Here is a 13,794-nt window from a genome sequence, read left to right as displayed (position 1 = left end):
AGAAGTACTGAATCCTTTATTTAAGTAGCACCACAATGTAAAATATTCTATTACAAAACTTTACGTATAGAGAGAGAAAATATACTTGAAGTATCTTTAATCACCCCTTTCAGATATAGATAATATATTAATTTACATATTATATTATTGGATTGTTATTATTATTAGTTGTGTAAAATCAACGCAGTCCTTTAGGATGTATATTATCTAGTGAATAAAGCTGTAGTGGAGTACAACATTTTCCTCGTTGAAGTATAAAGTACCTGAAGATTGTCCTTTAGTACTTTCCACCCCTGCCATCCTCTCATCACGGTCTTGCATTTCTGTACTTAATAAACTTTGTTCATGCAGCCTATGGAAGATATACAGGTAGCCAGTGGTGGAATGTACATTAACTACTTTCGAGGTACTTGTACTTTATTTGAGTATTTCATTTTTAATGCCGATTTAAACTAGAGTCTGATCTATAATGAGTATTTGATACATCAACAGTTAAACCTGTTGAGCAGAACATATGTAAATGTAATTAAGACATATATTTGGTTGTTTGTTATGTATTAAGAGGTTTTATATTTCTTATGGTTGATCCAAAAAATGGCAATTTGTTTTATTCGCGTGCATGTTCACAAACATTGGATTAATAAAACTCCCTTCTCAAATCAAAGACTACCTTAACTTTCAGTGAAAAAGTGAGAATAAGACGTCAAAATAACATTGTATTTTAGATCTTCTTTATTAAACATAAATCAAAGAAAGTATTTAAATGATTTGAGGGGTTTTTTCAAGCAAAAATGGCAAAAATCAGTTTGTTCCTGTTCCTCAAATGTGAGGATTTGATTACAAACTAAATATCATTTTTAGGTTGAGGACGTTTATCCGACAAAACAAGACATTTGAAGACGTCACCTTGGGCTCTGGGGAAACTGTGATACACGTTTTATTATTATTTTTGCCAATTCGTGACATTTTACAACATTTTAACACCATTTGATTAATTGATAAAATATCCCAAAGAATAAATCGGCCAAGAAAATAATTGTTATTTGCAGCAGCCATTGAAAATAAACCAAGAAAAAACTTACCATCTTAGTTCAGAGCTTCATGCAATCTGGCAAAACATAATCTAAGTTACTATTAACTATTTTAAGGAAGTAGGAATATGAATTTCAGTGGAGGTGTGGCTTCACATCTAGTGTAAAGAACACAGGTCAGCCAAGTCCTGATTGCAGACGTATCCCAGGGACTTTCCCTGACTGCAGCAGCAGCAAACAACCAGGGTCTCAACATGTTGGTGTTTATTTATGTCCCATAACTGCAGAGTCTCACAGTTATTAAGTTTTCCTCTTCGTTTCAGCTTGAGGATGATTTCCGGATGTGGCGGTGATGTACATTTTACCCAAGTATTGTACTTAAAATTTGAGATACTTTACTTGAGATAAGTACTTGTCTCTAGAGTTCAGTTCCCCTCTCGATCCCCAGTCTCTAGAGTTCCATCTCCCTGACCCCCAGTCTCTAGAGTTCCGTCCTCCTGACCCCCAGTCTCTAGAGTTCCATCTCCCTGACCCCCAGTCTCTAGAGTTCCGTCCTCCTGACCCCCAGTCTCTAGAGTTCCGTCCTCCTGACCCCCAGTCTCTAGAGTTCCGTCCTCCTGACCCCCAGTCTCTAGAGTTCCGTCCTCCTGACCCCCAGTCTCTAGAGTTCCGTCCTCCTGACCCCCAGTCTTTAGAGTTCCATCCTCCTGACCCCCAGTCTCTAGAGTTCCGTCCTCCTGACCCCCAGTCTCTAGAGTTCCGTCCCCCTGAACCCCAGTCTCTAGAGTTCCGTCCTCCTGATCTCGTTCTTAAAAGTCTGGCATATGGGTTTGTATCGGTTCTGGTTCTGGATTTTCCCGCCCTCCAAGACGCCTGGGACCTGTGGCGGAGTTCCCTCCAGAAGAAACTTCAGTTACAGTAGGAACGATGGACAGGAAGAGGAAGGCAGAGAGGGGCGGGAGATAGCTGGTCTTCAGGGACGTCATCGTCAGACACTGTGCATCTTTAGGTCAGAAGAGAGAACAAGAGCAGTCGTCGTTACAGTTAAGTTACACTGCTTCATTTGGAACCACAGCAGAAAAACAAATCCCAGAATTCATTTCAGCAGCTGGTGGTCCCATCAGCTAAACCCGAACAATGATTGTCCAATCATAGCTAATAGCCATAAGTGGCGTGCAAATGACGAGTCTTCACCGAGGTTGGAGGGTGGAGTAATTCGTTTTTTAGCCTTTCAGAAGTCAAAAACATAAGCAATAGTATAAGGGATGGATTAAACCACGTGTGTATCTGCTTTAATGTCAACTGCAGAAGTTAGAATGTCGAGCTAGTGTGCTAACTACCTGTAGCAGTATCCGAGCATTACTCCCAAAGCCGAGGAGCATTTCATTAGCTAACTACGTTAGTTAGTTGGGATGCAGGTTGCATTTTTTTTTTTTAAAAGCCCCGTTAATGACCAGCACATGCACTGTGTACTGTGCTGCTGCTGGTCCTGGATGCTATCAGAATTTAGGGCTAACGTTAGCGACTCTCTTATGCTCTCAATGGATTTGAGGAAAACCCCATCCAGTGGGAGATAGTGTTTTGTTAACCAAACAAATCGGCTCGTTATATTAGAGTGTGTCATTCCAAAGACAAAGCTTTAGTGCCTTACACAATGAACGAGGACAGAGCAAGACAAGATGGCCGACATTGTTCTGTGAGATGCTGTTTTAGCACCAGGACTAGATAATGTGTACTCAACAGCCTCGTGTCCTTTGCTCATTTGTGCATCTCATTCATTGGACTGGGCTGTAGACGCTCGAATTAAACTTACAGAAAGACAAAAGTTGACTTTGTGCTTCATTCAATGGTAATTGCCAACAAAAACTTGGCGTTGTCGGCAGGATCACTCTTGTGAGAGCAAATCTGGTCACTCGGCGCCGAAGGTGGAGACCGTGCACCGCATAGGTCTGGGACTCCAAACCTCAACCTCCCCCGCCAAAGAAGATGAAGAAGTGGAGGTCTGAAGACTGAGGACCGGAGCCGGTTCACTGCTGTGATCCAGTGAACCAGGTGGTAAGTGAAACTTCAGAGACATAAGAGTAATGATTCTCACCACCAAAGGGTGTGCAGGTTCTGGGAACCGCTGCAGAATTAGGGAAGCTTCAGGTCTGGGGCCAGCTAGAACAGTACGGGTACACAGTTGAAGTGATCATTTGTTCATTTCAGGTTTGGAGTTCTGGGAACTTAAGTGGGTTAAAAGATTCTTACACTGTATTTGTGAATACTGTGTATAACTGACAAGTAACTAATATCTGTAATGTGTAGCCACTTCCATATATTGCAAGTCAATGCTTGGAGTCACGATATTTATATAATATATTTATGATACTAAATATTCAAGGAGGCCAATAATTTGGAGTACAAAGGTTTTTCTTGTTTTCCTAAAAAGCATATTTATGGAGACATTTTTGACCACCATAAGTATTTTCTTATAAGAATATATTAATAATAGATGATCAAAAAATGTAAAAATTGTGTTCATGTAAATATAAAAAACTGTGTGTCTGCAAATGAGTACTTTACATGCTAATTTCAACGGCAAATGTGAGTAAAATAACCCTAAAATGAATCCAAATTAAGTATAAATAGAAAAACGTACTTCCAGCCTTCATCCAACGACGTCTTGGTGTTCATGCAGCAGTGGAAACCAGACGGACTTCCCTAAATAATAAACTTGTGGAGGAAGTGTAACTCGTACTGTACATTCAGCAGTTTATGACATTTGAGGAGAGGATGTGACAAGTTACGGATTAATCTTAATTAACCTTTTACGGATCCGGATCTTCAGTTCAGACCGACTCAAGATACTCAGACACTTCACATGGGGAGGAATGGGGCTTCAAACCAGCCGGCGCTGGTTTCACGCCACTTAAAATCATACCATCTATAGGATATGAACCAAAGGAGGGTTCAAACGGTAATATAATGACTTATGTCTGTTGAATAATATTTGCCATCCACACCCTTTAACTTTAAATATTTAGTGGTGCCAAAGCAAACTACCTTTGGTGTTCTCAATAATGTCAACCGCCTTCTAGCTTTGAACGTCCTCCTTACGTAACATGAGGAATTCAAATATTGATTTAATAGTTGAACGGTGTCGAGGACAGAGGAGACGTTACTCGCCTGAACTGAGCTCAATACAGACTTCATGGTCTTAACAGAGAGACACAGACTCTGTTAGGGACCGTATGGTAACAAAAGAGGGCCACATCTGGGTCAGGATGTTGGAAAAGATCCTGACTGGGCTGAACTGGATTTAGGCTGAATCAGGTCTTAAACAAACAAACAAGCAAAGAAACGATACAAATGCATTTACATCACTTATTTATTGTATGTTAGCAGTTTTATTTGAATTCTAAAAGTGTATTCAGAGAACGTTGTTGCTGAAAACACACTTAAAGTGACAGTTTATATATTTTAACATCAGTCACTGGAGGATGAAACAGAACCCCAAAACTCAGCTGAAGTGAGTGTCGGTTTAATTGAACACACTTCAAAGAACAGTCACATGGGAAAGTCACATGATAATCAATCATATGACAATGATCCAGTTGTTGACATTGGCAGAAACATTGACATGTCCGCAGGCCATGAGTGGTGAGTATAAGAGTGAGAGGAAGATCCACCTGACAGTCAGACAGAAGAGCAACGAGGAACCAGAACACGTCTGTGGTGAGCTTCTTCTTCTCTCTTTGTTTTTTGAGCACGTAGTCTATAAAAACGACCTTTTTCTTTGAGATGACTGACAGTAATATGATCCAGTGATTGATTTAACCACCTGAAGCATTCAGTCATGTCTACATTAAACTGTTACATGTCCAGGTCATATTCCAGCTGAGGAGCACTGAGAGTTAGTGAGGTCTGAGTCATGCATCCAGCTGTGGTAACTGCTGTCCTGCTGTTGGTGGGAACCACCATCACTGTGGCAGACCAAAAGGAGAATGGTAAGTACAATATACCAAGACCGACATATTATTGAACCCTAACCCAAGAAACTGGGTCATTGAAGCACGTTGTGTTTTCACAGAGGGTCTTGAAGACTTGTGCAAGGGCATGAATCCTATACTATGTGATGGTTCTGAATGGGTCGCCTATGATTGGAATAGTCCGTGTATGAAATACTTTGAGACCGCCAAAACCTTCCAGGAGGCCGAGGTGATAAAACACACACACACACACACACACACACACACACACACACACACACACACACACACACACACACACGCTTATATGTTCTGATAAAGAAAACTTACACTCAAATGTCTGTTGTTTCAGGCTCACTGCCGCTCCTTGCATAGTGATCTGATGGCAATACACAGTGAACAAGACATGCTTCATGTCAAGTGTTTGAGCTATTTGCACGTTGCTGGTTTTAAACGTCAACACTTTTGGATCGGAGCCAAGAGATCAGGGGTAAGCATTGATCAGAGGGAGGAGAGACCCTGAAGGTCGATACATAGAGAACGTGTCACATGTCATCACTGATCCTCACCTTTCTGTTCTTCAGGGCGGCTTCATATACACTGATGGATCTAAAGTCGACTACACTAAATGGCTTCCTAATCAACCGGACAATTATCTCGGACAAGAGGGCTGCGTCGAGTCGAATGCTCTTCGTAAGGGAAAATAAATGATATAAAAGTAACTTCTGAATATGAAAAGAAAAGTCTGTAAACCAGAATAATTCAAAAGTGCATCAGAAGAACATCGGTCACACCAACAGATTAGTTCTTAAACTGCACACGAGAGATTTAAGAGAACTTGTCACATTGACCCTTTTTTATTTTCATTCTTCTCGTACAAACAAGTTTCACCAGCCTGTCGAGTCACCTGCAGATCAATGTGATTTAAGGATTATCACGGTTTATTGTGAAGGAATTTGGAGGTTAAAGCTGCTATCATCAATATTTTAACATGAACGAGGATCACATGACGACCTGTAAATGACAGCGGTTACTCATAGTGATGAACCCACAGGAAGTTACTACCTAACTCCACCGTTCCCTTCAGCTCTACTGAGCATTTGTCAACGTTACTGTTTAGTCACAGAACTGCGATGATCTACTCCGGATCATGTGACTTCATCAAGTTGAAACGAGCACTTTAAGACTAAAATATTCCTGCATGAGGTCCATGATCTGTCCGCTCAAAGCAGGAGATGTGAATATATAATCTGCCTTTTCTTTCTTTCCAGAATGGGGAATGTGGAACGATGCAAGCTGCAGGGAGAAGAGAGACTTTGTGTGCATGATGAAAACTTGATCATCACCAGCTGATCTTTGCTTTCACGTGTTCAATCATCTGATCAGCTGAGCTGCAGGAGGACCAGTCTGGTTCATGATAACCTGTAAACACACGCTCTGAACTTTACTGCAGTAAACGCTTCAGCACTCATCCTCCAGCGTCTCCTTTCATTTGTTCACGTTGAGCATCATAAGTGTTATTCAAGTTCTTCCACATGCATTTCTCTTTAACATAACTGTGGGACAACAACAGTCCTGCAACACATTTAAAGGATAAGTTTAATCATATTCTATGTGTCACTTCCAATCAATAATCCACCAAATCCAACAACGAATTGATTCTAATATATATTAACGTAAAAGCATGTTTATGTTGTCAGTAGAGACCAATCTAAGAACGTGGTGATGTTTTTTGATATTATGATATACAGTAAGAGGAATCCTCCAACGCTGTGCTGGAAACATGGTTTCATTTTGTAATGTCATGTTTGTTATTAAGACTCCTGCTGTAGATTAAACCACTAATCTAGATTAGCATCACCTTAAATATCTACACCAACACGTTAACGGTCAGACGGGTCAGAGGTCGTCTGACTGGGTTAACTTCAGCTCCACGGACAGAGACAGCAGACGACTCCTCTATTACTGCTCTACATGTTGAACTTATACAATGTGTCTGAACATCACACCTGATCCACATCAGACCAGAGACAAGGTAGCACTGTGTGTCCGCTTACTTCATAACAGATCCACTCAGTTCAACCACAAGAGGGCACAACAGACTTTCAGACCGTCAGTCAGCGCCATGCTGACAGGGTTGCACAATGAAATGCAGATTGTAGTCCCATTTTGCAACACAAGAAAAACACAAAAACTATAATATATGGAGGGTGGAAGATGAGTTAAGGATTACATATATATGTATACTTTATACCACAATCTATCAGTTTAAAAGCGCGTGAAGTGCTTCATATAAAGTGGGAGACAAACATCTTGTTTGACCCCTCATGAGGTTTAAACCAATAAGTGATTTACTTTGACACAACGTCCAGCAGCACTGCAGAAGGAACCGTTAAAGAACTTCCCCACATATTAGAGGTGAAGTCAATACTTATAGGAGTCACCTTACTGTTGGATTAGGTGTTGTCGTGGGGTTCATTGGTATGAAGAGACTTATATAGAATATGATTATGCTTTAATGAGGCTAGTGGACACACGAAGCTTTCACTGTGAAATCTGCTGCAGGACAGTTTTTCCACAAACTCGTTTAAAAGAAAAACAAGTGGAAGAACTTCAACAAGATTTCTACACAAAAAACAAATAAAAAGGAGCCGCTGCGTTGACACTGATAGATTGGGATGAAAGGTAAACAGTGTTGGGTGTTTAGCTGTAGGTCTGTGTGAAAGCCTGCTGCGCCCTCTTGTGGTTGAACTGAGTGGATCTGTTCACGAGGAGACGACTCATGAAGAAGAACAGTCGTATAAATAACACGTGTAGAGTGATACAGTAACCGCTGTCTCTGTCCGTGGTGCTGAACTCACACAGACCACCACTGAGCCGTCATATTGATTCTTATCTTATTATCTATACGAGTATTTAATCAGCGAACCATCACTGTGGTAAAAAAGTAACACTGGTGGAAGAATTTAGATACTTTTACTACATTAAAAGTATTAATACCGTGGTGTGAAAATACTCCAATGCAAGATAACGCCCTGTACTCAAAACCTAACTTTAGTAAAAGTATTGTCAGCTAAATGTACTTACGAACAAAACAGTGACCCTGTAATGGAGTGGGTTAGAGGTATAAAGTTACTTTAAATGGAAAACACTTTAAGTACAAGTACCTCAAATAGGTACAGTACTTGGTGACATCCCATCACTAAAAAGTACACAAAGTACATGAATAGACACGAGCCACTTTGACCGAGAACGTGACTCGATGAAGCAGTGGTTCATGTTATTAGTGATCGTATTGATCGAAATGTATTGTTTTTAGGCTCATGTTGCTGGTTTTAGGAAAGAAAACATCCGTGCGTTCAGTCTTTCCTCAGAGCTAGTTCAGCTCAGTGTGAAGCAGGGTCATAAATAAAACACCCACATAGACATCAATGGCAAAACCCCCAAAAATAAATATAAATCACATTACAAAGTGGAATAACGCAGATTTCTAGCATGTTTCTAGCTCTATTGGAGGATGCATGCTAACATGTATCATAGAAACCAAAGGTGATGATACGTCAGTATTCATGCTTTAAGAAGAGAGAAATGTTACATTACAGCCTGCGGAAAGTGCCAGATCTGTCTATAGGACAGCCCTTTATGTGACGTTCAAGGCTGTTCCAAGAACTGGGAAATTACACTTTCAGATCCAACCCGCAGCAAAATAGAAAGAACAGGGAAGTTTGAAGACTTGATTCATTGTTGCTGACATGACGTCAGAGTTTACAGCAGCAGAAACAAACAGAGTCTTTAGTGAAGAGTTGGTTCAAACATATTGTTAATTAACTGAAACATTGTTTGTTTTTGCTCCTTGTTGCAATTTTATCAAACTGTATTAAAGTTGTTGTCAAGAATAAAAAATAAAATAAACGTACAACTATATTTAAGATGACAATAAGTCTTCATGTCAAACTTGTTTTATTTGTGTCACAACTAGGCTTTGCCCTCTTGTGTGTGTCGTTGGAGCTCCACTCCCTCCTCGTCAGCACAACTCCCCTCACCTGTTCAAGCCACTACATCAACCCCTGCCTCTCAGTCGCTCACTGCCAGATCATTGCCATGTCTACCCGCCCGTTTGGCAGTTCCCGGTTCCCAGTCTTCCTGACCTGCCTCGTCCTGCCGGATTTCCCCCCTCATTTCTTGTCTTGTGCTCGGACTCCCTGTTGTGTTCTGGTAACGATTGCTAGATTGTTCACTACTCATTGAAACCTGTTTCTCACTACCTCTGGTCCTGCATTTGAGTCCACCACCACACCCCGTGACAATTTGTCGATATTACATGTTGAAGTTTATGTTGACCATGACAGCTTCTTTTCAACGTTGCTGGATGTTGTGTCACATGAGGAAGCAGGAGGGAGCCAAACGTCTGCTGCACGAGGAGTTGCATTGTCCTTTTTGTGGCACCTTTTTGTGGTACGACTTACAGCATAAATAAAATGCTGATTTTTCCCTATTTTCATCCAGTCATAATGTATATTAGTGAGATTCATGAGGATATGAACGGATAGACAATCGTTCTGTTTGACTTTATTAATTCTGAACAATGCAATGAACAGGAAATATAGCAAACAGACAATAAACAAGTTCTCATTATAAAAAATATCAGCATCGACTTTACATTTATGTAAAGCAGGAAACAAATCTCATATAGTCTCACACATTAAATCAAATCATTAACTTCATATTCATCCTACAAACACAAGATACGCAGCTCGACTCAAAGGACTTGCAGAACTTCACTCCAGATTTCAGATCTAAGAAGTGATGAAGAGTCCGATCAGAACAATGAACCAGAACTCTGTTTCCTCTGTCGTCTATCCAGCTCTGAGGTCAGACAGTGATGAAGAGGAGGATGGAGGACGAGATGAAGACCATCAGACAGTGATGAAGAGGAGGATGGAGGACGAGATGAAGACCATCAGACAGTGATGAAGAGGAGGATGAAGGACGAGATGGAAACCATCAGACAGTGATGAAGAGGAGGATGAAGGACGAGATGAAGACCGTCAGACAGTGATGAAGAGGAGGATGAAGGACGAGATGGAAACCATCATACAGTGATGAAGAGGAGGATGAAGGACGAGATGAAGACCATCATACAGTGATGAAGGAGGAGATGAAGACCATAGATAACTCCTCTCACTCCGCTACGACCAGCTGTGACTGAGCAGCTCATTCAGACATCAGATCATCACAACGAGACCTTCAGACGCTGCTTTGGACCCCCGACCTCTGACCTCTGAGAGACTAGAATCATCTGAGTCTATAAGGAGAGAATCACTGGATCTGGTTCAAGAGAGTGAATCACTGGATCTAGTTCTGTAGACTGAGAGTGAATCAATGAATGTTTTCTACACAGATAGTAACAAACACCCAGCAGAGTTCCTGCTACTATCAGTCCCAGTCCACAGTAGAGGCCGATCCACCCTGGACTCTCTGCTTGTGATGGACTTCCTGTCGTTGAAGCATCTCTTCCTCCACTTGATGTGTTTGGTGTCTCAGGTTTGGGCCGAACCCTCTCTGCTGTAAAGAGACCAAACAAGTCTGAGTCATTGATGAGAAGAAACAACATCTCACTACAACATCAACTAAACGTCCTCAACAGATTAAACTGGAACATATTTCACAGATCCTGTAAGAAGGAAGTGTAACGACAATAATCAGGTTCTTTTTAGTCCAGGAAACTTCTACTGAATCAACTCACCTGTGACGTTGAGGTAACAGTCCCTAGAACTCCAACCATCACCTGTGTTCACTCTACACGAGTAAAGACCTGAGTCATCAGTCCTGAGTCTGGACATGTGGAGTCTGAGTCGTCCTTCTCTGACGGCATCTTTGTCAAACTTGACTCGTCCTGCGAACCGTTTATCCTGAATCCCTGAGATCTCGACACCTTGACGAAGATAAAACAGGATGAAGGGTCTGAGAGTAGTTATTATCTCACAGAAGATCCTAATGGACTTGAAGGAACCGTCTGTTGTGGTCTTGAAGATCCATTCCAGAGTGACGTCGTGGTTCTCCACTGCCTGATAGGAGCTCTGTGTCACATCCACTACTAATGGTCCTGTTGAGGAGACAGAGAGGGAGAGTGAGGAGCAGACAAACTGACAACGTTAACATGAGAGCCTTTAAACTCCACCTGGAGATGTTTACTGATGCTGAGCTTTAGAGACACAAAGGTATGAACAAGGTGCATGATTGTAACAATAACTAGAGTCATGTTGAAGTGTGTTAGTGAGGCTGAAGGTGTGTTGAGTCTGTGTGGAGAACAAAGTGAAGCTGTGAACTAACCAGAGACACAGGAGGTCAGTGTGATGAGCAGCAGGATGCTGCAGATCATCTTCTCCCTGTGAGAGGAGACAGAGGACCAGAGTCATCAACACATCACATCACAGTTCAAGAGACACCAGCTACAGTCTGTCTGTGGTCTCTGCAACACGTCTTCTTCTTCTGTGGTTCTTGTGACAACATGACTGATCAGAGGACTGAGACCAAGAGAGGACTCACTGCTGTGTTTCTGTCTCTAGATGGAGCCAGTTAGGAGGTTTAGGATTTACTGAAAACACTGAACTGGTTCCAGGTGAACTGAGGAAGTCAAAGTTGGAGAGGACTCACTGCTGTGTTTCTGTGTTTGTCTCATTTCCTCTTTATGAAGTTCCATATTCTGCCAATGTCACATGATAACATGCTGACATTGGCAGAATATGCACTGCGGGAGTCAAACCCAGGTCACAGTGTTATCAGCACATAACCGTGGTCAGCTACTACACCGATGTACACCAAATATCACCAGACCACTCACAGTTTACTTGATGTCTGTTCTTCTGTATGACAGTAGACTATTTAATAATCATGTCTTTGTGGTTGAACCTCCATATTATTCAGATATAATTCTCATGTATTAGTTTTCTGTCTAGACGTGATTACTGGCTCAGTCCCTCTCGAACTAGAACACATTTAAAAGATCAACCAGCAGGTTAGAGTCTATGAACCAGAAACACAGACATGGATTTCACTGTAGGTCTGACAGATGTGATTATCACAACCATCACATGTAAAGAATAAAACATCTGCTGACGTTTGGTCCACATTCAGTCAGTGACCTCCACAGAGGAGGATTCATTTTACCGTGAACGTCAACTCAGATACAGTTGATGAGATACAACACGTCTTCTGTTGGAGCGTCCATGTTGTTTCAACGTTACAGATCAGAGCTCGTGAACAATACTGGTCCACTAGTCGAGTCCATCGTGAGGACTAAAAGTTAAAAGGAGAGAAGATGGAGCTTACCTGTAAATCATCCTTTGAACACTGAGTCTGTAGAGATCAATGATTCACTGGATCTATAAGTCCAGAGAGAACATCTTCATCAGGACTCACTTTCTGTATAGAGACACGCTGACTCAGTCTCTGTCCTTTTGAGGTACCAGGTCACAGACTCCTCCCTCTGTGCTGCATCTGTAGTGAAAACATTCATCACACGTCATCTGTGTTCTCTGGGAAGTCGAGAATAGTCGAAATATTTTAAAAGAAAAACTTGTTTGTATGACAAACAAATCATAATACTGTGTTACAAATAAATAAGTTGATGGTGTTTTATTGATAAACTAACCTCCACTAGATGAGGAGGGATTGTAATTATCTGTGAACTCATATCTCATATTCATGGTCTACTTTATTGCCTTCATACAAACCCTGTAAAGAAAGAAGTCAAGTATTAATATGAAAATATTAATATTAATAATCCAACTGAAACTTTAGGACTCACTTCTATTCTCTTTATTATTTTTAAACTGACGTTCTGCTTTATTGTTGATGATATTTCTGTCCGACTTGTTTGGTATTTAATCAGAACCAGAATCAGGTTTATTGCTTTTTATTACGTTTATGATTTTCTTTCACATACAAATAATTTGTCTTGTTATTGTGCAGCGTGACGTCACAACACACACAGTGAGAGTGAATACAGGCCGTTTATATTCTAGCATAAAGAGTCGTACAGCGATTAAAACGAGGAGAATTAAACGTTTCATGTTTTCACTGTGAAGCACTTTCATACTTTGGTTTTACTTCATAAATAAATCTTTCATGTGTTTGTGGCATTTCACTGCTGGAGATGTTTCTCTCATTTTCAACTATGTCTTCACTGTTTTTAGTTATGGATTAACAGTAGTTAATTCATTAACAGGAGCAAAGTGGGACTTTGTTCCAGATACGTGTACGTAGCTGCTTCCTCTTTAGTCTGGACTCTGGAGACAGAAGGGAGACCTGAACCAGACCTGAACCAGACCTGAACCAGACCAGTGTAGAGGTCTGGATGGTTTGTAATGGAGCAGCAGAGCAGAAATGTATTCATGTCCTAGAAATCATGAAGTGCTTCATTAACCAGCGGTAGATATTTAAACACTATGACAGCTTTTCTTTTTTCACGTTTTTAATGTTTCACATGAGGAAGAAGGAGGGAACCAAAATGTCTGCTGCACGAGGAGTTGCATCGTCCATGTTGTTGCACTTGAAAGTGAAAGTGTCAGTTGGTTGAGATCAAACGTTCATCGTCTCACATGAACTCACCACACGGTGACATTAATGTGTTTAATATGAAGCTGTAGTTTAACCTCACTGTGTTTAATCCTGTCTGTTACTCACCGTCTTTCATCCATCGTCAGGATTATAACTCTCTGAGTCCAAAGGAACTTTCAAACAATATGCTGATCTTTCATTATTGTCATACAGTCATAATGTATATTAGT

At 41.0% G+C, this 13,794-nt stretch overlaps 2 protein-coding genes across 3 annotated transcripts in view; one reads left to right on the top strand and one right to left on the bottom strand.

Moving 5' to 3' along the window:
• Positions 1-2,927: 2,927 nt before the first annotated feature.
• Positions 2,928-6,456, top strand: LOC142950912 (C-type isolectin Sp-CL4-like). The gene is made up of 7 exons (XM_076092591.1): positions 2,928-3,086; positions 4,664-4,748; positions 4,899-5,020; positions 5,104-5,231; positions 5,355-5,492; positions 5,587-5,695; positions 6,274-6,456. Exons 3-7 carry the CDS (start codon positions 4,945-4,947, stop codon positions 6,339-6,341), a joined length of 519 nt encoding a protein of 172 aa, XP_075948706.1. The 5' UTR covers positions 2,928-3,086; positions 4,664-4,748; positions 4,899-4,944; the 3' UTR covers positions 6,342-6,456.
• Positions 6,457-9,551: 3,095 nt separating this feature from the next.
• The window catches only part of LOC142950747 (uncharacterized), a 58,000-nt gene continuing 53,757 nt past the window's right edge, over positions 9,552-13,794 (bottom strand). The window contains exons 1-4 of one of the 2 annotated variants that reach the window (XM_076092342.1): positions 12,335-12,457; positions 11,336-11,391; positions 10,749-11,108; positions 9,552-10,567 (exon numbers count right to left, since the gene is read on the bottom strand). In XM_076092342.1, coding sequence (XP_075948457.1) covers positions 10,308-10,567; positions 10,749-11,108; positions 11,336-11,391; positions 12,335-12,345 — 687 coding nt within the window. In that variant the 5' untranslated portion in view covers positions 12,346-12,457 and the 3' untranslated portion in view covers positions 9,552-10,307. Of the gene's footprint in view, positions 10,568-10,748; positions 11,109-11,335; positions 11,392-12,334; positions 12,458-13,794 lie in introns of those variants that run through there. The other variant, XM_076092343.1, reaches the window with a different exon arrangement.

Source organism: Anarhichas minor, unplaced genomic scaffold (genome assembly GCF_050575085.1).
Source record: "Anarhichas minor isolate MPS153535 unplaced genomic scaffold, ASM5057508v1 ptg000016l, whole genome shotgun sequence".
Lineage (NCBI taxonomy): Eukaryota > Metazoa > Chordata > Actinopteri > Perciformes > Anarhichadidae > Anarhichas > Anarhichas minor.
Note: the sequence above shows the minus strand (reverse complement) of the source record. Positions and strands in the feature narration are given on the sequence as shown.

What these genes read in the sequence shown, in the direction of transcription:
- LOC142950912 (XM_076092591.1), top strand. Translation starts at nt 4,945, where the DNA reads ATGCATCCAGCTGTGGTAACTGCTGTCCTGCTGTTGGTGGGAACCACC. An exon ending in TCGGAGCCAAGAGATCAGGG is followed by an intron (nt 5,493 to 5,586) that starts GTAAGCATTGAT and finishes TCTGTTCTTCAG; the next exon opens with GGCGGCTTCATATACACTGA. An exon ending in CGTCGAGTCGAATGCTCTTC is followed by an intron (nt 5,696 to 6,273) that starts GTAAGGGAAAAT and finishes CTTTCTTTCCAG; the next exon opens with AATGGGGAATGTGGAACGAT.